Source organism: Xiphias gladius, chromosome 23, assembly GCF_016859285.1.
Source record: "Xiphias gladius isolate SHS-SW01 ecotype Sanya breed wild chromosome 23, ASM1685928v1, whole genome shotgun sequence".
NCBI lineage: Eukaryota > Metazoa > Chordata > Actinopteri > Istiophoriformes > Xiphiidae > Xiphias > Xiphias gladius.
Window position 1 is genome coordinate 18,601,923 of NC_053422.1, and position 27,592 is coordinate 18,629,514.

General features: G+C 43.5%; 1 protein-coding gene across 6 annotated transcripts in view; it reads right to left on the bottom strand.

Moving 5' to 3' along the window:
* Positions 1-3,111: 3,111 nt before the first annotated feature.
* The window catches only part of nlgn3a (neuroligin 3a), a 90,834-nt gene continuing 66,353 nt past the window's right edge, over positions 3,112-27,592 (bottom strand). For 3 of the 6 annotated variants that reach the window (XM_040119945.1, XM_040119943.1, XM_040119944.1), the window contains 3 exons: positions 26,238-26,244; positions 13,119-13,908; positions 3,112-3,970 (listed from right to left, as the gene is read on the bottom strand). In XM_040119945.1, coding sequence (XP_039975879.1) covers positions 3,112-3,970; positions 13,119-13,908; positions 26,238-26,244 — 1,656 coding nt within the window. The remainder of the gene's footprint in view (positions 3,971-13,118; positions 13,909-26,237; positions 26,245-27,592) is intronic. The other 3 variants (XM_040119942.1, XM_040119941.1, XM_040119940.1) reach the window with 1 other exon arrangement.

The window sequence follows — 27,592 nt, forward strand, 5'->3', positions numbered from 1 at the left end:
TAAACAGTTTTTATTGGAACTACTTTCTACTTAAGAAATAGTCCAAATAAATGTAACAAGGACCTTTAAAAAAAAAAAAAAAAAAAAAAAAAATCCAGAAATAGATTTCACATTTTATTATTTTTTAAAATGTCATGCTGTGAACACTGCAAATGAATTCCATTAACCTCTATAATATTTGGATGGTTGCAGAAATCTCTGTTTCTCAAAACCAAACCTTAGCAAGGTTAGATGCCAAAATAGGTATGCAGTAATTTGGTTTAATCAATCCTTTAGGGACTTATTCCAATAAAAGAGGCTCACATCCATTTTCCAATCAGGAGTATTTAAAAAAATATTATTGCTCATCAAAATGCCATTGATGCTCTACTTTTTTTTTCATTTTCTGCCAGAAAACAAGGTCCTGCTGATATTATTGCTTCTGAAACAAGTTTGACTATTTGCATAGTCTACTTTTTATGTAAGCACAATCACAGAGACATTATTAAATGTTTCTGTATGTATAAGACAGCTCTAGGTAGAAGCCAACTGCTTGTTTCTTTAGCGGCTGCGGTTCATTTGAAGACGGTGGCTGATTCGGAGGTGAGCCCCATATAAGACAGGATGAGCAAAAACAAGATGACTCATATAGATCAGTCTCCACCCAATTTCCCTCAAATAACCTCTTCTCTCTTTCTGCCACTGGCAGGATCGGTGATGAGCTGACCAGGCTGTGCTTCTCGCTTTGCTGCGTCTCCAATCATTAAATACCAGGGCAAGTTGTAATGGGATACTTCATAAAAACGTTGAAGTCTATGTGCATGAAATGTGTATGAATTGCAAAGCTGATCTAGGATCCATTGGCCCGGTCGCATTACTGCACTTCACTGTAACGCAGGAGACAATCTGTGCTATGTCAAGATACTTAATGAAAATTGTCAGTTTTACTCGCAGAATCAATAACTCCAGCTTCTCCCCAAGAATAACATATAATAGGATGCAATGTGAGTACATCAAGGCAATCTTTTCACAGTCTCCCATCGCTGCAGCACTACTTTGCATGAATTACAGTAAAATCAGGAGTTATGCATGATAGGCCCCAAGCTGTTAGCCTGTTTTTCTCAAAGGTTTCAGTGAGAGAAAGGGAGAGAGGGAGGAGGAAGAGGAGGAGGAGAGAGAGGAGGTAAAGAGGAAGTCCTTGGGGGAGACTTGCACTCGCTGCAACAATATTTCTTTTTTAACTCATTCAAAATGGAAATAATAAAAAGTCATAAAAGGGAGGAAAAAAACTAAAGAGAGAAAAAAAAGTTTAGTGAAACTTTATATTCATTTTTTACAGTTTTAATTTGGCACATGGCACAATCAGCATGTATGCATCTGGTATACATAAATAAATATTAAATATTTTATACATAAATATACATATAGAGCTCTTACAAAGACACCTAGAGCTGTCTTGGCTTGGGATGTTTTAAATGACAACAACAATACATAGAAATTATTTGTGTTGGTGCTCTTCAGTCTGAACAGTGTTTTCTTTTGTAAGTGGGAGCGATATCTCCATAGAAGCCCTATACATATATGTATGTATGCCCATATTTATATATATATTCAAAGAAATACAAGTGTGCACTGATGTAGGTTTATTCAGTGCAAACAGGCCACTGTCTGCTTTCGAAGAGGAACTCTTACAAAGTCAATGGAATCATGTCAGTTAGTTCAGTTGAATCTTTAGCTATTTTTTTCTCTTACACATAAAATAATAGATTTATTCTGTAATCTTTAAGCAAAATTAGACATATATAACTTTGAAAATAACAAAAGTGCTATTTTGCAAAGACAGACACCCAGAGACGCAGCAGAAACACTACTGGTGGTGAACCAAAATCAACAACATGAGAAAGTACTCAGCCCCCCTCCCCCCAACCCCCCCTCCACCCCCCAAATCCACATTATACAACCTACAAACAAAAAAAACAGGTGCACGGACACACACACACACACACACACACACACACACACACGCACTCTCTCTCTCTGTCACTGTCTTACTCTCACACACATACAGACTCACTCACTCAACACTCTTGCACTTGCAAGTTCCGACAATGTGTCTCCTCCTTTATCTCAGCCTCTTAACCACACTTGCACGCAAGGAATCAGAAATCATTTTCACATGCACACAAACACACAGGTGCTCTAAGCAGCATGTGTACGTGCACACTCTGTGGAGATAATATCAGATAGCTTAACAGATAAATTGGCTGTAAAAGATGCACTTTTTTCTTAACAAAACAATCACAGTAACATAGTATTTATCTCTGCCTTCTCATCTCCCAGCAAGAGCTGTCCCAGACAAATCATTTCTATACGAGCTAAAAAAAAGATAACACCATTTGTGTGGCTGTTGTTGTGTTGGTACGCAACAGAAAGAAAAAAATGAGTTGCCCAAAATGGTTGTAAAATCTCTACATCTGCATATCCTCTAGGTTCCCGTCCTGGGTTCAGTCTCTCATCTTTGAGTCTCATCTGCTTGTAACACACTCCACTTGGAATAGTCACAGGGAATAGAAATAATGACAAAAAAGAACAAGCTTTGTAAGGCATTGAAACGTAAAACAAAACAAATAAGCAATTAAAAACATTTCGCAAATATCGACGTAGAGGCCATTGTTCTAGATGTGTCTCCCGCAGGAGGAAGGGATGGGAAATAAAAAGCACTTTTCTTTGTTTTTGTTATGAATTCAAGAAAAAAAGTGTTGATATCTCCTCAGTCTGCTTAAAAAGGCTTTTAAAATGATTATTTTAGAAAAAAACACTGCAGAAAGACCCCCTCCTCTGATCAGGAGAAGGGAAGCAGTTTGATTTTGGCAGCTCTGCACAACTTGACATCCATAGAGAGCTCTCAGCAACTCTCCTCGTTTTAAAAGTCTAGTTAAATCTCTTCACGTTTTAATCCGACTCCTGCCCTTCCCCTCCCCTCCCCTTCGCAGCCCTCCCCCTCCCTGTGATATTTATAAAACACAATCCTCTCCTCCGTTCGTTCGTCCTCCTGCTCCTCCTCCTCCCCCACCATCCCCCCAAACCTCCCCCACCTCCCGCCTGCGCCGGCTGCCCCTGGCCTTCTTAAAGCTATACGCGGGTGGTTGAGTGGGAGTGCGGCAGGCCGGTGGAGTTGAAGCCGGTTGTGAAGGTGTTGTAGGGGTGCAGGTTGGGCATGCCCACCAGGGAATTGGGGATCATGGTGATGGTGTTGGGGGTCATAAGGGGGATGTCGTCCGGAGAGCGTCGCAGAGTGAGCGTGTAGTCAGGCAGTGAGGCCAGGCGAAGTGCCCCCTCGTTGCTGTTCCCCGCCTCGCACTCATGGTGCGTCTGGTTCATCTGCAGTGACATGATCTCCTCCTCAGGCGCGTGGTGGCCAATGTCGTTGGAGGTGGTCTGGCGCTGTGGGCTGGGCTGCCCATGGCCAGAGTCCTGCCGCCGCTTGTCCTTGCGGTAGTAGAGAGCTGCGAAAGCCAGCACATTGAGGAAAAGCAACGAGGCTCCAACAGCGATGGTGACACTGAGCTCTGTGGAATAGTCCCGTGGATTCTCCACTACCAGCGGTCCCGTCTCCTCATCGTCGCTCCAAGAGTCTTTGTCCTCGCTGTTGTAGGCTGGAGACATGGGAGGCCGCTTGGTGTTGAATGGCCAGGAGGTTTTCCCATTGGGCCTCTTGGTGGATAGGGTGTTCTGTGTGGTCTCTGGCGGGGGCACTTTGGTGGTGGTGGAGGTGTAGTGAAACATATCATGGAGGTTGTATAGATGGGGCACTAGGTGTTTCCAGAAGGCCACTTTGGTGGCGCGGTAGTGGTCGCGCACACGTGGCTTCAGGCCGATATGCAGGTACAGCTGGTCCTGGGGGTTGTACTTGGACCAGGCCACCTCTTCAAAGCGGTTGGCCTTTGTGTGGATGAACTTGGTGTCTTGGGGAACCGGTTTGTTGGGATCTCTAAAGGCAGAGAAGATACAGACGTGATAGTGTTAAATGATTTTGAGAGACACATATATTTAATTTTTCATGCTCCGACATTCATTTGGGGATAGGAAGCACATAGAAATACTAAAAAGAAAACAACAGTATCAGTCACATCTTATTTTTAGGCGGGGAAAGGGGTTCTTACAATACTAGCGAATTTAGCGAAATCCACACCAGCAAATGCAAAAACCCACAACAGCAACCACCAGATTACAGTTAAAAATTGATCCAGGTGTGGTATGTATTACACTTTGTTTAACTGCATCATCTGACACTGATTTTTCCCATTAACTTATTTTCCCAACGCTAGACATACACATTTTTTATTTCTGTCACAAGAGCTCAATGCCTCAGGAACTACTCCCTCTCCCCTCTCAGCCACCTCCCTGTGGGCATAATGTGCCTCTCTGACACCCCCCCCCCCCCCCCAGATGTTGTTCTTATTTCTGTTCTGATGCAGCCCACCCACAAAAAACCAGGGCAGAGGCTTTTAAAGTAAACACATATGAATAAGTCAGCAGGCTTTAGGGCTCGCGTCAGGAGGCATCTTGTTGTTGATAATCCAATGCTGGTGGAGCCCCTCCACTAATTGCTCAGGGAAGGTTGCACAGTGTGCATTGGCATCCAGTGTACTGATGTAAAGTGGACCATATTAATCAAGAGACTAAGAGGGAACTGCAGAGCTGTGTGTGCATGTGTGTGTTTGGATGTACGGATGTTAGATAGACAAAGGGGATGTGTGAGAGTGTGTGACACTGAGTGTGAGGGAGAGAGAGAGAGACAGATTTTCCTGGATGCAGTACCTCTTTTGATCTACAGAGTTCACTGTTCCACTTTTTCAGTTTTCGATACATTGCTTCAACATCGGATGGCTGACCATTTCAATTACAGTGAAGCTATTGATTTATTGAATGAATTAACATATAGCAATCTCCCACAATCACACAACTCCTTGCTGCCTTGTTGCCATACCATGGTATTGCTTTTGGTACTGATAAAATTACTTTCTTTGGAAGAACCTGAAGAATAGTGCTGCAGCCTTGAAAACACAGTAACTGATGTTGGAGGAAAGAAGCTAAAGCTGTATTGTTGCAAGGAGGCAAGGAAATGTGCGACATTTCTCTAAATGTCATGAAATATTCCTTTGCGGGTCTGATTGCAATGACAGTGGCAAGCAAAGTTCAAATTTAGTTGGGGATTTGGGGATATGGCGGCTACAGTGTTTTTTTGGCACAGGCTGAAAAACCCCCAAACACTGCCAAGAGAATTAAAAGCCACGCCAGAAGAATTCACCCTTCATCCTCTCTCCTGTTCGTTTCTCTGCTGTCAATTTTTCTTTTTCAGGTCAGTGCTTCTGGGAGAGGTGAGAGAGGGAGAGAGAAAGAGAGAAAGAAAGTGAGAGAGAGAGAGAGGTAAAGCAAATTGAGATGGCTGGAGCTGAATCCCTGGACCTGGGCCGGTGTCAGCAGAGCAGCCCGTAAATAACCTCTTTTATTAGGCCCGTAATGACCCCCAATGAATATTGACAGCCAGACTATGATGACTTTGTAGCTGAATATCAGTAATTAAGTTTCAAAGGAGCGGGTGGTGGAGGTAAGGTCATATTGATCTCCCTGTGTGCAACATGCCAGAGAACAGGACGTCAATGAAGCAGCCTGAGACTTGGTTGTCTGCAGTCTCCGTGCTTCATGAATCCTCACAGCAGTCCTGCGCGTGCTGTCACACACACGTGCAAGCAACCCCCCCCCCCCCCGCCTCTCACACACATATATAAATACACGCACATGACAACAGTGATGGAGGTAGAGCAATCTCTGTTAATGGGAATTCCAGGCATTTCCATAACCCTGCCAATGCTCTCAATTCAGGAGGGGTCAATTTGGTGAATTGTGATAGCACAAATATTGGAAAGGTAGTTGGATAGATCTTACAAACAATACATGTGTGCAGGGAGCAAAGGAGTGATGGTGCAGAGGAGTTAGAAAAGCTCTTTGGTGGCTGGCTGGCTGGTTCAGTGCAAGTGACGATGAATAATTTAGGGAACACAAAGAAATCAATGTGGCATCTTTAGTTAATTTGATTTGCCGCATTAGAGAACAACTGGCTGCCTTATCTAATTACACACACATATGCTTGGGTAATTGTTGCAAAGTCAATAGTAAACAGGCTACGTTCCTTTGAACAATTTCTACCACTGCTACTCAACTTTGGGCTGCATGCTGGCTTTGAAGTCCTGCCCTGAGCTGTAGAGTCAGAGGGAGTGATCTGAGCTCAGTTTCTGCTATTCAGTGTGGTGAGAGCTACTAGGTAACCCTTCTCCATATGTGGCGAGGCTTGCTGGGTGCTGTGTGATGCAATGCAGTCAGATCCACTTTATAATGTTTACTGAGTGCTGTGCTGCTGTGTTTTCCACACGGTAAAAAAGTGCTATAATTGTCGCTTCAGTTTTCTGCAGGAAGCAATCTGTCTCAGTTGTGTGCAGAAATTACAGGTGGTTAACTGTTTAACACCCGTACAATTTAATCCAATACAATACTGCGAGAGTGAAGCTAATGATATGCACTTTTGGTTGAAAATCTTACAGATAAGTGTCATTTTCCCCCTGTTTGAATATGAGGACAAAAAAACATGAAAAACTAACTCAGTAGAAAACAATAGCAAAGTACACAGTCTATCTTTGCAGCCACAGTCACAGGCAGTGCCCCAAATCCATATGATTCTAAGTAGCTTTTTAATATGTAGTATGTAACCACTAGAAAAATGACCAAATAATTATAATATTCTAAAAATGGACAGAATGCATGCTAAATACGGTCAATTTTTGAGTGTGTTGTTAATGTACACTATTGATAGCATATTCTCAATCTTGAACACAAAAAATATAAAATCCCAAAAAAATACAGTCAACCCTTTGTAGATAATAAATAAATAAATAAACTTTCAAGCTGTTCTACCTTTACTATCCAGAATGTCTTAATCTGTACAGTGAGCACCATGAGTGTGGGAACAGAGATCTTTTGTTTTGGCTCTAGGCTCCTATTAGTTGGTATTTGAAACTATTTAATGACTAAAAAGTCAGTTGAGACTAGTCACAGTTGAATACTCAAAGATACAGACAAAGAAAAAAAATCAAATAGGCAGGAAAGAGAAAATTGATGAAAAGATAACAGCAGTTTCTGATTGTGATGGGCCAAATACCTTTAGAAGTCCCTGCAAATTAAACAATTTTCATTAAAGATTTAAAAAAAAAATGAAAACACTTATTGAACATTATCTTAACCTGTCAGAAAACTCCTGGGAATCTGAAATGAGGGGGGGGGGGGGGGTGCAAGTACAAAAAAAAAGTCTGACTTGCTTTGTCTGTTCATTTGATGTGCCTGAACAGCCTCAAATTAAAGCTGACACTCTGCACTCGAACCTTGGGCTCATCGTATCATTTCACATTCAAATATTATAACAGTCTAGTGATAAAACGCTGAACAGTACGTCGTTGTCCAAACACTTCCTGAGCTTGCTGTATGTGTTCAGCTCTATAGCAAACGCCTCGTCATCACTTGTATGAACAGCTCTGGCATAATGTGATGTTTGTGGTCCTGCTGGGCTCTCAGAGCTCCCCTGCATCGGCTGATAGCCTGCCTCCTATCAGACCTCCCTCTTAATCCGGACGGTCATTGGAGCAGTGGCTTGACTCCCAAGCAGAGCAGAGGGATTATTACACCCATAAAAGCGGGCGTTTTAATGGCCTTTCAGATTACCTCTGATGTGTTCATATGGCTGTGGTACTATAAACCATCACCGTCATCTCCTCTTCAGCCCCCCCCCCTCCCCTCATGATGACCTGCTGACCTCTGCTAACCTTGGCCTGCCATGCGTGTTTAAGTGGTCCCATGTGTTTGTATCTACGATAGACTGTGAGTTTGTGTGTGTGTCTGTGTGGGCGCGCGTGTTTTTTGTGTGTGTGTATTCGTGATGCATCATGGTGTAATGACCTCTGGTCCACACAAGTGTAGCACTTGAACACAAGACGTGACATTTCACAAAAGGACCCTCTCCAGACTGAATTAAGAAAAAAAGCCTTCTGTAAGTGTTAAACAGCTCTTCTCTAAGACGCTGTGCCTCCTGGATGACAGACACGACTCTCAGCTCTACCTACACATGTGGCAGAACAGGGCCTGAGCTCATTACCTATTCCGAGCCCTATCTGCAAGCACTGATGTAAACGGTAGATAAGGGGGAAGAATGAATATCATTTTCTTTCTTTTTTCATTTCCCATGTACCTCCTTCCCCTTTTCATCCTGATGTAATTTGAAGCGCTTGAATGATCATAGACCTAGCCATCACCAAATCTGAAAAGACACGTTTAGGTGCCCTAAGGCGGAAGACAAGAATCTATTTTCACTACACTCAAGGTCTCTGAATCTTCAGCTGAGGTAGTTTCTCAATATAAAACAAGGAACACGCATTAATTCAGTGGCACTGATGCTCATTTTGCTAAGCTGCTAAAATATGCAAAGTTGAAGCCCTTTTTTTTTTTTTTTTTTTTAGTTATTGTTTTTTACTGTTGTGTAACAAATTCCTCCCCTGCAGTTGTTTATCTACTTACCAGGTAACAAAAAGTAAGCAGCTAATTGTAATTTTCACTCCAACAGAAGGTTCCCAACACCTTTTCATTACATTCTGTGTACATTTTTAATAAATACACTCAATCTAATTCTGTTTGTAGACTCTGTCTTGGCACAGCGTAGGGGGCAACTTCAGCACTGAGTGGGCAAATTATCAGGCTGTGCTCTTTTACCCTTCATGTTGCTGCATGCTGGGGCAGAGGGCTGAGTGATGCGTGGTTCATATTTAATGGCAGCCTTCAGTTCAGCAGGCTAAATGATGCAGGGTGAGGCGCTGTGACTTTGGAGCGTGCAGACGTGTTGGAGGACACAGCTCCCCCACCACTCCTTATTATGGATGCTATTGATTTGTTTGATCAGATGAGTGGCAGCAAACAAAACACCTCCCCCTCTTCCAACACCTTCCCTACATTCCCTTTCTCTCTCTTTTAACCAATTAGCAGCTTCCGACCACTTCTAAATTGCTTTTTTTGATTACTCAACATTAATATCATTAGTATTAAAGCCAGTTTTAATCCAACAGCCACTCACTTATGGGTGTACACATGCAGATCTACTTCCTCTTCACCTCCTCTCCCTGCTGTCCTCATTACATTCAGTGCACAGCATGGACACCGATCAATGGCACCTAGGCCCCTTAACAAGCCACACCACTTCCTTACCTTCTCTAATGCAAATCAGGATATTGGCTACAAATCTCCTATCAAGTGAGTGTCTATTTAATGGAGTAGGTAGGTGGCTGTTTGGGGCTGTACTGTTCCACAATGCCGAGCATTCACAGATTCCTGATAAAGGTTGAGTTGAGGAAGCTAAAGGGAACGGGGGATAATCTGCAGAAAGGGCAAGGAGGGGGATCAGGGATGAGTGATGTAACTGCTAGACAGCTGGGGTAAAAAAAAAAGCTCAAGCAGTGTGTGAATGAGTTCAGAAGGGAGAGACAGTTGATGTATACTTGTCGTTAACGCTACAGAGGAGGGTTGTTCGATTGCCAAGTGGGAGGAAAACAAAAAAAAAAATTAACTAACAGGGTTGTAAATCAAATTGCTGGCTGTTAAACTTCACTATAGACACACTGTAGTTATTTCTATCTAAATTTGTTTGGTCGGCAGCCGTTGTCACTAAAGACAAAGCAATCAATAACGCATATTTTAGCTCCTGTTGTGAATGTAATACATGAGTAGACTTTCTTTTCGGGTATAGAATAATGAGAGAGAGGAGGATGGAGGAGCAGTGGAGGAGAATGAGGGAAAAAATTCAGCACATGACAGCGCTCTGCTCCTTTAACTACCAAGCAAGGCCCAGCACAGCATGTGGCACAGCTCACACACAGAACAGGGGAAATAAGCACCAGCCAGCAGGAAAAAAGAGAGAAGATGGACCAACATATTTATAGCACTAATGATATAGAATGATTGATCTTTTCTGAGCTTTTCATCATTCTGTCTTTTGGTCTGCCAGTGTGTTTGTGTATGCCGTTGCTGTGCTTGCATTCGTGTTAGAGTAGGTGTAGAAGTCGTAGTATGTGGACTTGCGGCAAAAGTTTTGAGAAACTGTGCGGAAGAAGTTGTCGTAGAAATAAAAACATGGACAATTTTGCCTGTAAATAGTAAAACAAATGTTGCAGCCAGAAAAATATCTCTGAGATGAGTACTTCCGCGGCTCCGAAACATCCCTAACTCTCAGGAAAGAACAACCTCGTAATGTAAACACACACTCTCACAATCGCAATCACACACACATGAGGACACACACACTAAGAAGATCTGACAGCCTGCACTCTGTGTATGCTTTTATGCTTCACTGACACTGATGGAGGAAAAAAAAACGCATGGGTAGGGATTTACCCTGTAAAGATGACACATGAGAGCCAGGGACAGGAAGAGCTTTTGGGAGGAGGGCTGGGGTGATGGTGCTGCTATGATACACACTGTAGACATGCAGGACAAGTGTCCCAACAACATGTCACACATGTTTCTACAACCGACTTAGAGATAGGGGCAGGAATCACAGGCTGGGTCAGTTCATTCCGAACATCTGGAAGCTGAGTGAGAGCTGCTTTACAGATATAGGATGGGCCACGAAGGCAAATGGAATTCAACTGGGTCTTAATTAAAAGGTTGTCCTCTAGAGCCAGACTGGGTTGGGTGGTGTTGGAGGAAAGATCCATATCCCCTAGTGTGGTCTGGATGAGAAGGATGAACTTCAGAATCTATGGGAAATATCTCACATCCTCAACCCTGAAGCCCTGAAGAGTTTATGGTAGATTCCTTTAATTGGGCTTGAGTAAAATTACCCTTTGGAACAGCACACTTTTTTTTATTATCCTGGGATCTAATCCCAGACTCTTAACCATCTGAGTGCCTAATTGTGGTCTGTCTATAATCCCCTTGTCTGGAGAAATGCCAAGGTGACACTACAGGGTGGATACTACTGGCAACATGGCGAACATGTACATAGAGCCAGTTTACCCTCCCGCCGTTCTGCTTCAAATCTTGATGAATCAGTGTCGTGGAAATCTACAAAACTGATATGGGGTCAGCAGTAAAGTGCAATTTGTTGTTTTGACTTCAGCTGCTTCCGAGGGTGATGGCCAGGTTAGGGATACAGCAAGCTCACTGCTCATGGCACTGTGTTGAATCTGAATGGCTGTAGGTAAGATGGGAAAGCTGTCATTGTCCATCAGAATTTATTTCACTGACATGGCGAGATCCAAGTTCAGAGTGATTCAGTACGTACATGCTGTGCATTGTTACCTTAAGGCCTCAAACTTTTTCATTAAAATTAAACACATTCTCTCTTTTTAGCAGATAATATTATTGGAAGAAAAAGCAATAAATTCCATCTGTATCTACAAATTGCAGCTTTGTATGTGTTGACACAAGATGGCTGCCAGGCAGAGGAGACAGCTGTTTAGTCCAAGCAACACTGATGGACCTCAGTGCTTTCCTTGAGGAGCCAAAATAGCCTACATCAGTCCATCTGCACTAGTATGCCATTAGCAGTTCAAGGATCTAGCACAGGCGGCAGCCCGGGGCTCATCCTATCAGCCAGACGACTGGATGTAAATGCCACCTGATTGGATAGCAGATGATATAGAGACAGATAAAAAACAGAACAAGATTTCAGACTGCATCCCATTCAGGATAGGATCAATACCTCTTTGGTAACAGGGATTGTCAAATTAAATTTCAGTTGTTAGAAATGATTACTAGTAGTCATACAAAAGGGCCAGGCTTTGTTATGGGTGGGGGTGAAATTGAGCATGGGGGGGAGCGGGAGTCACCCAGGCCACGAGTGATCGACTGGGTCCAGGCTGAAGGAATCAATACCACCAAAGGCAAGAGTTTGATATGCCTCCCTGATAATTCTCTGTGTCTTTTGGGCCTCGGTACAATAGAGCATAGATAGTATTTCTAGCCCAGCGCACATGCACACACACAAACACAAACATACATATACACACAGAAGTATATAGAAAAGCAGACAGCTATGCACACATCCCCAGCCCAAACTTTCAGTAAAGCATGAATAGCACAGCACACATTCTGGAGGAACATTTAATCTTCTTCAGATTCAATATGTCTCAGGTTTTCAGACTGAGACCCAGGAAGTCCAGGCAAAAAACACCTCTGGAAAAAATTTCTGTTGAAAAATGTCTTTTCTGTCCAGTACTATCTATTGTAGGGCTTCCTTTTTCATGCAGCTTCTTTTCTGTGGCACAAAAGTGCTTTTAATAGGACTGAGATAGGACGTCTCTATGTTACTTACTATTAATAACTTAGCAAGTTTGTAATCGTGTGATCACTGGTTTTACTAATGTTAAAGTACTGGTGTTTAACTCATTTATAAGATTAACAAGTGATATGTGTGAATATGTTGTGTTGCTACTATCATTAGTTGCATCATACACCTGTCTGATCTAAATGAGGATTAGGGATGGATACCAAGGACCAGTTTTACATTGGTACTGGTTCCTGATTGGTCAGAACCAAAATACTGATCAGATCCAGCAGCAGTCAGTACTGCTATCAGTATATGAACGGCATTCATTTATTTGTTTAATGTTTGGCCTTTTCATTTTTCGTAGTGTTACCACTGCGAGACTACGTTGCTCATGAATTTACACTCTGTGGACTGTGTAGTGGACAGGTTAAAGTACTCTGAAGAGTGAGCTAACTGTAGCAAACCAAAAGAAAATAAAGAAACCCTGTGTTTATAACAGCTGTGTGCACCTACGATCACAGCAGCCAGTCAACCCCCCCTCAGCTGGAGTTAACAAGCAGCACCATTGCCCAGAATAACTCACCAGGTCGACCTCAAGTCAAGATAACACTGAATATCAGGTGTACCAACAGTTTAAACAAACAGTTTCAATACTGGTGTTAACTTTAGCTTAAGAATACCAATTAGTATACGAAGTACCGGTTTTAATAAAATCCTAATGATACCCATTCCCAATTAGTATAACTGATGAAAAATAAGATTTAATTTTACTCACCCAGTCTTGGCAAAGTTGGTCCAGTAAGTCATTACCACAGCACTGAGCATGACATCGTTCTTCGAAAAGTTACAGGGGAAAAGGTCAGTGGGACCAATCATAGGAATTCCGAAAACATAGGGCACCTCGTCCCCGTGGGCGGCGTCTGACCAGGCAGGCTTCATCAGGCTCTGGCAGTGGTGGTAGAAGGCGTAGAAGTAGGTGGGTGAACCATAGCGAGCGTGGAGATCAGCTGTCACTACCGATGGCTCTACCCACTGGTGATCGGTGAACAGAGCCACGAGCGTCTTGCGCCTGGTCTCTGGATTGTCTCTGTCTGCCCAGTCTGTGTACATGAACTTAATGGTCTCCCTCAGTGTGTCCTTGCCCTCCGGGTACCCGTACAGACTGTCCACAAAGTCTGAGACGGAGAAATCAAAGTCATTCCCAGACACGCCGTCCTCTGAATCCACCACGTTCTCGACAAACCGCAGCCCTTCACCCTGGTTTACCCCCAGCATGATGTCGTAGTTGAGGAACTCGCCCTGTTCCATCAGGATCTCGGGGTCATCGGGGATAACATCGCCATCGATTACAGGTCCAAAGGCCACGTGGTACCTCGCTGGTTGTATGTCCTGCTCCACCAGCTCCCTGGAGCTCTTCTTCCTCAGACAGTCCACCATGTCTAAGGTGTCCAGGACGTTGCAGCCCACCTTCTCCGCCAGGAGACGTGTATACTTGACCGGCTGGTAGTTCACCGCCCAGCTGGAGAGGGCTGACCCGCTCTGAATGATGGCCCTGTGGAACAGACCTGCACAAGGACACAGGAAGAAGAGACAGGATGATATTTAGTGTGTCGTTGTATTACAGAGGATAATTCAGTTATGTGCTATTATACATGATAGTTGTTAATTCCGTTGCTGCCGTGATCAAAAGGGGGCTGTCAGCTACACAGTTGATAAGAATAACAAAGGCCAGACAGAACAAGTCCTTGTTGCCAAACAGAACAATAATGGAATCATGGCTGTGATAATGAATGTGCAGATGGCCTTGTCTCACAGACAGCTCGCAGACAGAGAAGGGAATCAGCACTCTGTCTGTCATCTTCCCTTCTTCCATCCATCTCTATACGCTCACTCGGTAATAGTCCCTGTATGTTCATCCGGAGCAGATGCTGCCCATGTGGCTCTGTAGGCTTTGTTGAAAAATAGTGGATGCATCAAAACTGGCAAAACAGACTATACAGTACCAAACATTAATTCCTTTCCTTGTATGAAATGCAGAAAGAGTTCAATTCAAGTGCTCTTGAATATATGAACTCTGTGACCATGCCCTCCTCCTGTTAATGTACTTTTCAAGGTAGCTGAAATTGGATGAACCTCAAACACAGCAATTATAGACCCAGATGCTCCTCTCTGCAGTCATTACACACACACACATACACACACACACACACACACACACACACACACACACACACACACACACACACACACACACACACACACACACACACACACACACACACACACACACACACACACACACACACACACACACATGCGCGCGCACATAGAGTACTTCTACATCAGTTATGCCTTGTAAGTTAAAAGTCATTTTTTTTAACTTGAAAGATCACTAAATTCGAAAGGAGTTTGTGGGTGTATAGCTATAAATAAAACTAGACTCCCACTCCTTACATTTGCGGAAGTAATGGAGCTGCACATATTCACCCCACAATACACTGCACACAATGAAAGAAGACCAAACTAAACAGAACACCGCAGTCTCCTGCTTATGGTATACAGAAATAGACACATGTTGCACTAAGAGTCAACGGACCATCTGAATCTACATAGGTGTTTGGTGTTTGTGTGTGGGTGGGGGGTGGAGGGGTTACAGAAACCAAGGCGAACAAATCTCGAGTCTCATGGGGTGCTCTCACAAATGAAATTTCATTTCGGTTGCAGTGCGATATGAGGGAAATCTAAAATGAATTTTAACCACAAGAAACAGATCCCAAATAACACAAATTTCCTCAGATATAATTGAATTGTGTCAACTTTTGAAAAATTTCTCCTTACAGACGTTAAAGTGGAGGTGACACGACATTTTCTCTGTCTTGGGCAGGCTTTCTTCACATCACCGCCACTACTTTGCTATCTCTGTGCTGACAGCACCACTCGTCTGTCCCCCTGAAACGGTTTTTCAAATTCACAAGTGCTGTTTTACCAATCTCAGAGAAAATCAGAGGCGATGCCCCTGTCACTTGACCATGCTACTTTATTGCTCATGGCACTATCACTGCCAGAGTCAAGGGATTCCACTGAACTCACGATATTGAAAACCACAGCGGATGAAACGCTCCCGAAATGGTACGCATAAAAAAACATGTCATTAGACGATTCTACATTGAAGCCGCAAAGACCAGCAGAGAAACGCACAGGCACACATTCTCAGTTTGTGATATTTCAGCGTCAGTGTGGGTGGCTGTGTTGAAGTCTTTGTGTTTATGAGGTAAACAGCAGAGTTAAGTGCCAGATATATCACTTTGGTAGTCTTAATCAGAGGCGGCGGGGGGCTTATTTCTTCTTGGCGAAGATGAAGTGTTTATTTACAGAGCTATTTACATTTATTTGTTCGCGAGTAGTAAGTGGAATTAATGTGTCTGGGTGAGTGAACTGTGAAATGTTTCTGTGGTGAGTGTGCTTAATGGTATAAGCCACAATTTGTATATTTGAACAATGATTTTTGGGTCTTAAAGTGGCTGTTGACAGTGTAGATTTCAATATATGTCTGAATATAAGTTTTTAATGTAACCTCAGCGAAAGAAATCATGTTTGTTTTCTGTGTTTCTGCTTCATGTGTCTCGTTCTACGTGGATGAGACTATCAGCTTTCTGTGGCCTTGCTGATGCTGCCCTTCGAGCTCTCCTGTGCTTGTGTGTCTCTGCAGGACGGTGGCCTGTGCCGTGTCCCAGGGAGTGGAAGCAGATGTCAAGGGTTTCGCCCACTTGAAAGCATTAGAGGGGCAGCCGCAAGATGAAAGATGGCTGGTCTGACACAGAGAGGGGGGCTGGGGCTTAATCCTGCCATCCCTCCCTTTCCCTCCCCTCACTCTTTAGTGGGGAAGGAAAGGGAGGGATGGCCTCTCTTCACAACTCACATTGCGCTGTACAAACAGAGCCAGTCATGGCGCAGGGAGTCTGTCCTGAATCCCAATGCTGCCAGCCATGCCAAAGCCAGTTTCTAATTGTCTTCGATCAGAAGTTGCTGTAGGAAAACGTTTGCTAGCAGAGCAGTTCCTGTGATTGCCAAGGTGATTTGACAGACATACCTATATCGAATCCGTTTGTCGTAATTGAGGAGAGCAGCTTGAATGCAACTAGACTTGGCCCCGTTTCTGTTTTCACACCCAAACCTACAGATGGCCAACTGCTGAGGACGCTGCAGCCAGGTCGGCATTACTGGATTTATCTCCCGCTTTGGTGGATGAAAGGGAGGAAGAGTGACTGAGGCTTTACTGTTGTTCGTCGAGAAACATATAAATCCAGCGCACATGAGCTGTCACCGGACCGATAAATATGTATTAGAGCTGTGTGTGATGAGCCCCCATGTGGTAGGAAGCTCGCTGGGGAAGGTCAGAAAGAGAGGAGGGAAGAGCACAGGCTCTATCCCCCACTGAGGGAATCCACTAATTATCCACACTGGGAGGCGCATACGTGTGTGTCTGTAAGTGCTGTGTATTTGTGTTGACTCTGATTGATAAGCTGCGGCAATAATGAGAAGACCAACAGATGACAGCTATCATCATGATGGAGGTTAACCATTTGTCACATTGTTTTGTCTTCAGTATCTACCCTGACATCTACGTCGTGAACAATTCCTCACTCAACATCCAGATGAGTTAAAGAGAAGGAGCAGGATGCAACACAATCGACACGTGTGTCACATTCATATCTACCATGTTTTACTATGTAAAAGCAACAGATAGCCCTATCATTATCCGCCTGTGTTTGACATGCGAAAACCCGACACCAAAACTGTGAGCAGATCCATCAAACCATAGTGTTGCTGGCAGATTGAGGTCACGCTGAATTATGACTGGGGCTCCGAGGTAATCACTCATTGGGCCCCTGCTAAAATGCTGTTGCGTCCCTCTGCAGCCGCCTCTGCGCTGCTGTTTGCCGACCTCGACCGCGCTGCCCCCTCACTAGACACCTGTTAAATGAGCATGCGGTTCAGGCCCTCGGAATGGTGGAGTGGCTTGTGGAGATAATTCACGGCTGATAGAAAAAAAAAAAAAAGCTTGACCTTGGGGGTATGATGACCACCGCATAGGTTAGAGAGCCACTATTCACACAGTCAAACACACCCACAGGCTCAAACAAACACACATAGGTTTAGGCCATGTTTTGACAACCGCAATATGGATGAAATGCTGGTATTAACGAGCCAATGCTGCATCACTGGAGTGAGAGTAACATGACGTGGCTGTGCTTTGGATCACTGCTGATGTATTACGAGGCAAATGTGGGCATGTGTGAGCGTTCAGTCCGTGTTAATGGACAAGGATGTTCTGTTGATGATGATGCCAGTAAGCGCCATAAATGACTGTACTTTGTAATCTGGAACAGCTGGCAAAAATCACTGAAGCATCAGTGGCGGGTTTTATCAGTCTGGCCCTGAGATATATGTGACTGTAAAATGCATTCTGCAAAACTACTACAACCTTAACAATGTCATCCAAATTTAAAAAGAAGAAGAAGAAAAAAAAAAACTTAACTAAGACAACATTAATGAGATTTCTATCAGATAACCTTGAAAGTTTGGATTGGCCAAGTCTCATTTTATAGGTCAATAATTCATTTTCTTAACAATATTCCACATGACTTTAAGACTTAATAGGGGTGAAAATATGTAAAGCAGCAAAATCTTATCTAAATTCTTCTCATATGCATAAAAGCCATCGCAAGAGAGAAGTAACGTGGCCACGGGGACATGTCTATTTCTCTCTTTTTTCACTCCCACAACTCCTTCTAGATCTTGTACTTGCTTTTTCCTTGCCTTCAATCTCTCCTCTGCTCTGTTTTTCTCTGTCTCTCTCTATCACACTCCCCCTGTCTTTTTTTCCGAGGGACCATGCTGAGTCCCTCCCTGCTGATTATTAGACATAAGCCTGCGTTCAGTGGAGCCTGAATCCTCTGAGCCATCTTACCTCCACCATCTCCTCACTGTAAGCAAATCTCCACAGACCCGTGGACTATGCGGAGCCCCCTCTGTTGCGAACATTTCTCTCTGTCTACAGTCAAACTAGGCTAGCACTCAGTTGGACACACTCAATAGATGTTGTGCTGCCTCCCTTGCTGCATTTCTCTCAGGCTGCTATTTCCTTTCTCTCTCAGTGCTGCTTTTTTCTTAACACTCATCTACTTCCATGAATCCACAGGGTTAATGTTTTTCTCAATGATAAATATATATGAAGTAGTTTATTCCCTTCTGAAATATTTAAAGCCAGCTGGGAGATGAATACTTATAACATTTGCTTAATTGTACATCCTTGGCCACTTGCAGTCACATAAGACAGGGTTAAAGCTGCTGTCTCCATGGCTACAGCCTACAGTACCACAGGCTGGATGCAGGGACACAAGTGCCTCTAGACTGATCATACATTAGTCCATGGATAATTCCACATTGGTCTGGCAGCCCTGAAACAACACCTACATTTTTGTTCTGTTCCATTCAAATTTCTGGCTAACTTGTCAACTAAAAAATGATAAACGCTGACAGAATCAGGAAAAGGGCAAGTCGCAGATTTCTGAGACAGACGTAGTGTCTTTGGCTACAGGGAGATACTGTAAGTTAAAGCACAAAAGCATCAAGGCAGTATGTGAGTGTGTGTGTGTGTGTGTGTGTGTGTGTGTGTGTGTGTGTGTGTGAGCATTAATCCAAGTAAGACTGTCATGTGTAGCACTGAAACATATAAAAATGAAACATGACATGAAACAGCCCAAATAAGACTTACTACTTATGATTCATTGCCTGCATGATTTGTTTTCCTGCTCTGTTATGGCTGCAAGTATTCTTGTTACCTGGCTTCACATGTTTCCTCTAAGCCAGATTTACTCTGGACTGATTTTATAACAGATGATCCAACAGGATAGCTGCCAAAGAAAATACATTTCCCTCAGAGAAACCGACTGCTTTGTTTTGCATGGATCAGAACGCAAAAGTACTCCTAATTTCTACAAAACTTTACAACACCAGGAGGTGTTCTAGCAATATTTACATGATGAGCAGTGGGCTTTGAAACAGAAGGACTGCCCTGCTTGTGTTTCATCATGTCCATACAGAGGCGGTGTCTGAGGGGCCAGTGTTTTCATCTATCAGTGTGAGACATGCGTCATGCCAGCCCAATATAATGATGTTTGAAGCTGTTGGTCTTTTGCTCCAGCCTCTGTAGAGACTGCCTGCTTGCCTGCAGGCTGTGACTTAGGCCAGATAAAGAGTTTGATCCATGAGGGTGGATGGAGGGAGGAGAGAGGGAATGGGAAAGCAGAACAGAGGAGACACAGAAGAGAGGGAAAAAAAGACAAAAAAGGATTGGCGAGGAGGAGAGACAAGAGGGGAGCAGAGGAAAGATAAAGGTATGAGTGAAGGAAGGGGGATAGGAAATGAGACATAGCAGGAGGCAAGGGGAGGAGAGGAAAAGAGAGGAGAGGAGAGGAGAGGAGATGAGGATAAAAATTTCCCCATTGACAGGGTATGCCCAGGTTCCAGGATCGATGTGCATCTGAGCCCGGCAAGTGTGATATCTCCTACTAATCACGACGTGACATCCACTGGTCAATACCGCACGATCCTGGCCTCATCATCACACGCACACTGGCTTCTCTCCGCCTGCACGCACAACACAGCGGGGCCACCGCTCCTCCTTTAAGTCATCAATCTGGCTGCTAATCACAGGCATGCACAACACACCTGAGTCAAACAGCATTTGTGGAGTAATTCTCCAAACTTCTTTCTGCCTAGGATTGGGCATGGGTGGGGTTTACTGCATCGGTACATTTCAGATTAGTAAATGTTGTCATTTGTAGTAAAGCAGATTAACCCCGAATTTCAAATACTTCACTGCGATTATCTTAAGTTTTTGATGCTTCTGTGCTGTATTGTCCAACACTACAAATTGGATCCGGCTCTCTTAGCAGGATAACACTGCCATTTATTTGAAAATCCTATGTGATCCAGTTATAGTGCCCACAGACAGAAGCACAAGCATAAATAGGCATATACCCACTCACTTACTAAAAACCATTTTATGACACTTAATTGAAGGTTAGGGCAGCTTTTAAGTACTTAGCCATTGCCAGATAAGTGTATGGACGAGTGTTTGATGGATGAAACAACCACAGGGTTGAAAGTAGGCTCTCTTTTCTTTGGCTGACATTTAGTGACTGAAAAAGTCATGCTTTATGTTCTTTGAAAAGTCTATAAAAGAAATACAAATTCACGCAATGTCTCTACATAGAGACATTGTTCTTGTGAGTGTTTCATGTCGGACTCACCAAACTCTCTTAACTGCACAAACTTGTCCTGAATAGCTCCTTTCAAACTGATGAATACCACCTGTTCAAGGGGGGGGGGGGGTGCACGTTCACGAGGTTTGATCATTAGCATAATCAACACCCCTAAAATTGCCACGTCACAATTTAACAGTCTGTAGTCGTATTAGAGGACCCCAAAAAAACGAGAAAATGTTAATAGTGCATCTGTTAATGATGTGTAATTGGAGCAGTGCTGCACAGTGACAGAAATAAAGATGGAATGGTTTAGGCATCTTTAAGTTAGACGCTAAAAACATCTTTCTAAAGCAAGGCTGTCCACGGCTAACATGCGAGGCAGTCAAGGGTACAACAATCACTGAGATATTAGATGACAGAATATTACAGCCTACAGTAGGTGATGATACCGGACAGCAATCTGCTTAAAGACCCTGAGGCAGCGAGAGGAGTGAGAGAATTTTCCTGTCAACTACTGAAATATAGAAGCTGATGTGACAAAATTTGCCAGTAAAAATACCAAAATCTAAAAAAACCTCTCACTAAATTGGCAAGCCATGATGGTGATGATATGGTAAACAGAATATTAAATTTTGCGTTAAGTTTGTTATATTTTTTAATTAAATCAATTTCAATATCGTATTTAACTCCAGATTCATTCAGATTCCCCCTGTGAGGGGGACAATCTATCTGTTCATGACTCGTAGGACAGGCCCGGACCACACAAACACATCAACTGAAAACATTATCAAGTGCAGTATTGATACCTAACCCACCATTACCGGTCACTAATATCCATGACCCTTCAGGCCTAGCTACGTGCTGCTCTGCGTTTGTGCATCAGATACACGGAATATACACTGAATGTTCTAAAATAAAAACAAATATAATAAAAACAACAACAAAGGGTGGATTTCAACCATTTATTGAACAACAATGTTTTATAGACTGCTTGCGCTACAAAAAAATAAAAAGTCTTCTATTGATTTGTTTAGTAAACTTTTTGGACTGACAATTACACCCTGCTGCCAGTAGGGGTTGCTGCAGCACCCCTACTGGCAGCATCCGTGTCTTACATGCACTTAAACCATGGCCAAAAAAATGCCCTTACTGCACTTACTATTCATTCGGCTGTTTCCTGTATTTGTATTTTTTGGGACGTTATCTGTGCATTCCCATGACTACACATGCATGCATGCACACACACTGAATTGATTTCTGTCCTTCTCTCCCCTTGCAGCCTCCCTACCAAACCAAGAGAAACAGACAGCCTGCACGGTGAATTTTTCCATTTGCACTCATGCATGTGTCACTAATGCTGCAGCCTCTGAAAAGCAGAGAATGCTATCTCCGTGTCCTTCTATTGCTAGCTCTCTTTGTGCCCTGGCATTCAAGGCGGCATTCACCCAGCTCCCTCCACACTGCTGCAGTGCCTAGATTGGCCTGATAGCTGTGTACGCACAACAACAACACGCACTGTCAGCGAGCCTTGACTAGGCGTCGATGTGGAAATGGGAAGAATAATGAGTTATTACAGGGTTATCTGTGTGTATCTCCATGTCATGACTGTGTAAGCGGCTCTGCTAATCTCATTAGATGAGACAAGTTGTTAAAGATGTTTTCTGATTTCCTCTCTCTTCTCCTACTGCGTCCACAAATAGATTTCAGATCAGTGTGCTGAGAGGAAATGATTAGTGCTTTTAGCTCCCATAGAAACTGGTTTTCATGGGAGAACTGTAAAAGTGGCTGTTGTGTAGTACCAGTGAAAAACATCTGACTCCTGTTGTTTCTAAATATATGCACCATGTTTTACACCCTATCTGCAATATATGTGGCCCAAAAGCTTGATTCATTCTTATATAGGCAGCAAGAAGTGACAGCAGGAGACAAAAAACGCACTGACTTCAAGGAGGCAAAGCTCCATAAGTACAGATCAGATGTAAAATACGTCTAGCATGGGAGGGTCAAAGATATAAGTCACACACAAATATGACAATTCAGCCATGAAATGTGGAAGGATGGGAAGCTTCTATTCTTGGCGACATCTTGCCTGTGACAGCCAGATGGGATGGCTGAAACTCATTTTTGGGCTAAGGAAAGCCATGGAGAGGGCGCAGTTGCATTTGTGACAGACAAATTATTGCAAGGGGTGTACACCCCCCTGAGGGGAATCAGAGGGATTCAGAGCAAAGAAGGAAAGAAAGACTGACAGAGGGAGAGAAAGAGTGACAGAGGGAGAGAGAGAGAGAGAGAGAGAGAGAGAGAGAGAGACCTCAGTATAAGTGCCTAAGTCTTGCAGAAACAAATTAGCTGTGAGCTGTAGGGGTATGGGAGGTGAAACTGAGATGGATATGCACATCCCGGCTAAACGCAGGAGATGGCTGGAAGCTTACTACTTACCCTAGCCCTTTTCACAGTCTTCCAGAACAGCAGATCACTAGCTTACAAGCCTTTGAGTCTGGTTCAGTAAAGGATATGCCCCCGATTACATCTGATTGTAGCTCACACACAAAGGCAAACAATGTGCATGGTATTCATGCAGACACAGAGCATAAACACGTTGGCTTAGCTACACATGTGCATCCTTTAAATATCAACTGTTTCTTCAGGGAAATCCAATCCTACAACGGCTTACACAGAAAATACCTACAGGCAATGTATAATGTATGTATACTATACAACCAACCTACATAAATGCTACCAGTGTGCATGTACACACACACACACACACACACACACACACACACACACACACACACACACACACACACACACACACACACACACACACACACACACGCACACACGCATAAACACACTCATATAATTCAGGAAGCTCATTAGGCACCACACACAGAGCACCTAGTAGGCAGCAAGCTTTATTCTCTGACCAAGAACATCAACAACTCTTTTAATCTAAACCACCATTAATGAACCAGAACCAGAGGAGATGTTAGAAAAAAAATACTCCCCTGGATGCGCTGTAATTCCTGCGCCCCACTTTAAATTATAGTGCTCTTCCTATTAGAAAGACTCCCCCTATTACTGATGCCTTTTAGGGTCAGTGGTTACACCAGCAGCAGCATCCGAGCTGATTAACTATTGTACCAGGCATGAATGTGCCAGGCTGGGCGCGGGCTCCGACAGCGTAAACATATTCTTCTAGCTGTGCCTATGTCACTCTGTGTGTTCCTCTCTCACAGAATCTGACACCACTGTTCCCTGCTCTGCCCATTGTGCCAGTAGCCCTGCAGCCAGGAGCCTCACAAGCTCAGTCTAATTCAAGGCGGCACACCATGCAAACAGTAGACTAAAATAGGATGGATATGCGTCGCCCTCGCCTCACCCTCATTCTTGGGCGCACATCAAAGATTGAGAGCAAAACTCGGGTCCGGGATAAGACGACGCTACGAACGTGATCCCAACAAACGACTGTGGAATTACCTGCTCTGAGGAAGGCTTCTGTGTTTGTGCATTTATTGAGTGTGTGTGCTTGTGTATGCTTCTATATGTGCATCTGTGCCTGCTTTGTATGAGTGGCCTGTATGCTGTGAATTGAGAGAAACACAGTGTAGAGAGAGCAGCATTGTCACAACAGCCCGTCCCTGGAGAGCACTATGTCTGCCTTCTCTGCCTCGTGCTTCATAGTGTAAACTCCCATCGAGTCAATTGCTGTGGCAGACTCTTTAGCCACCATGGCCATTTACTGTAAGTGGACGTTGAGACAATTGGGTTACGACATGTCTTGCCTTAAAAAAGGCTTGGAAAAGTTCCACTGGCAGAAGCAGCTGCCTGAATATCTACTTGAACAAATCAAGTCAGCTGGAAATCCCAACAATTAAGAGCCATTTGTGCAGCCTATCTGGACTCAGCGTTCGGCCACTGGGCATCGATCTGCTGCAAAAGTGATCTAAATCAATCCATTCAAATGTTTTTATTTTGATTAGGGAATACAATGAGTTGCTGAGATGTTGAATTAGTAATAGAGATTAAAAATGTGGTGACCAAAGGGTTCATCAATCTGAGACCCTTCATTTCTGCCTCCTCTGAACAAAAGCGCACTGACTACACCATTTATCTGTGTTACAAACTAGAAAATATATCTTAGCAAGACAAACAGACAGACATATGGATGAACTAAGCTGCCGACATCCATTCTCATTGTGTCACAGATGGAGAAAGGAGGGAGGAAAAAAGGGGAGGTCATGGGAGGATAAGAGAGGAGGGGAAAGAAAGGAAAAAAGCAAGAAGACTCTTAAAATTCCTCGGTGGGTGCTATTGTCCCTGGAGAGTATTCAAGGCAGGCAAAGGCTCTCTGCTTAGGAAAATGGCACTCCGCATGCTAACTGTGACTTTGCATTCATTGTGAGGAAGACACAGGCATCTCAATGCACTAGATGACTCATGCAACAATTTCATCTCCAATGTGCGCTGTTCTTGAGCTCAATACTAGGGCTGTGAAATGATTTCAGAGTGTGATTTGGTTGAGTTAAATTACTTAACACTAAGATATTTCTATATAGGTTGGAAAAATACTTAACATTCATCACTGCAATTGAACACAACTGTTTTCTTCCTGGTGTAGATTTGTCGGATATATTCAACAGCAATCTGATTTCTATTGAGCTTAAGACAGTAAGAAAATCTAAAATAACTGTGTTATTTTATTTATCAATAGGCTTTCGGCAGTTTATTTTGATGAGCATTTAAGCCCATGTGGTGGAGAAACAACTACATTCTGAGCTAGTCCACAGCTACGAAGATTTGATAGCTTTCGGAACAGTTTGCTCAAAGCATTTTCATTTAACTGTATTTTGCGCAGCTCTGCCATCGTTCTATAGGGTCATATTGGCTTATGATGCTCTGCAACTGAGAGTAAATATAAGCCTGCGTATTAGATTTGGGGCCCGAGATGAAATCTAATTTCTGTGAGCTCAGTGAGAGAGATTGCTTGCTGATACACATCCACACATCCACATCTGGCAGGCCCTATCAAATATACATGAACCTCAAGAAGATCATGATATGGCTGCACTCCCATTATTTCCTTAAGTCCACAACACATTTTTGTTCCTTGTAAGGTGTTTGATACTGACAATGACATTTACTTTTATTACTTACTCACTTTGCGCAGATAAACATGGCGTGACATCCATCTTTTGTATTAGTGTTTGCCAACGCCTTGGTTACTGTCCAATCTCATGAGGATACCATTTAAGAACTGAATATTGTAATGAAGGCAATAAAGCATGGAGATGACTTGGCTGATATTGAGAAGTGACAGTTAATTTCAGTCATTGGTGTAGCCAGCTGATAACAGATTGATAGTGTCACAAACCGTAATGGACAAGTAATTAATATCTATTGCACAGTCTCCATTTGGAACACTAATGTATCATATTGAATTTCAGATGAAACAAAAAGACGAAGTGACAGAAAACATCTCAATGTCTGGCACCATGTCAACCTCATTTCAGACTGGCTGGTCTAATAACAAGGGCTATACACAGTGCATTTCCCTATCACAGCAGCAGTCCAGCCAGTTTTCAATTTTGGCAGGGCAGATTGCAGTGTATTTTTACCTCTGGTCTTCCTGTCAAGCTCTGAAAAGGCCAAATGGGTAGTGGTGGACAGTTTCTTCACCACCTCAGCACCCAAAATTGTGTTGGCTGCTTACAGTGGAGTGGTGGTGCAGGGAGTAAAATACAGAGCGACAAGCCGAGGTCTCGGCACAAGGGCAGAGAGCTGTGAGCTGAGCTTTGGTGAGAAACAGTGCGTCCCCGCCCTGGCTGCCTCATTCACTATTTATTTGTGTGTGTGTGTGTGTGTGTGTGTGAGCATGCTGCCCATGCTCGCCATCGCCATTCTATTTCGCTTATGCTGTGTGGGTCCTTGTGCGCATACACACGCCGGCATCCCGGTGAACTTTTCGTGCTGCTTGTGGAGCCGTGTGACTGCCTCACAGAGGTAAGAAAGGCATTCAATAGTTGCCTTTCCGCCTCGGCAGTCACACTTCAGATTATCAGTCTTTTACATTCAAACCAAGCTGTAGGCAGTGGAGGAGAGAAAATAAAAAAGGAAAGAAATAATATTATGGTCGTGTGAGAGAGTGCACAGTTTTCTTTCTCCTGTTTTTGTCCTCTTTTTCATGGTAACATGCCTTTCACTGCAATCTGTCTGTTCTCATATCTTCCCCTATATTCTCTTCTCTCTGTTGTGTCTCTTGCTGCCAGTGCCAGTAGGCACACAGCTGTAACCACATGAAATCCCCTGGAGTGGGAGAGTTTGTGGACTTACATGTACACATGGACTCTGTGTGTGTGTGTGTGTGTGTGTGTGTGTGTGTGTGTGTGTGTGTGTGTGTGTGTGTGTGTGTGTGCCTGTGTGTGTATTTGTGTGTGTATGTGTGCATGTGTGTGGAGCTGAGCTGAGGTGAGCTGAGCATGGGGAGGAATATTTACACAGGCCAACCTTTAACGATAGTCAATCCCATGGGTCTGGACCTACTATAGCCAAAGCTCGTGTGTGTGTGTGTGTGTGTGTGCTTGTTGTGTGTTCGGACTCTGTATGCCAGTATTTGTGCACGTAGGTTCATGTTTGAGAAGTATTGATGTGAGTCTGTTGAGATGACTTATATGTATACGGGCGTGTGCGCGCGACTCAGTGTGCTCGTCTATCAGTTGGGCTGCATGCTGGCACGCTCCACTTTCTCAATGTCAAGCTAACACATATTCAACAGCAGCTAATGTCACAACACTTGACACACAACTCACCCAGAGACATTAATTTCCAGCTCACATTCACAGTGGCATTGGTAAACTTACTGTCATTACTATAGAATACGTCATTGTCATATGTCTTTTGTCAGGTCCCATCACCTCCCATCTGGTCTGGAACTATTAATTTATATTAGCTGCAAAATACCAACAACTCACTT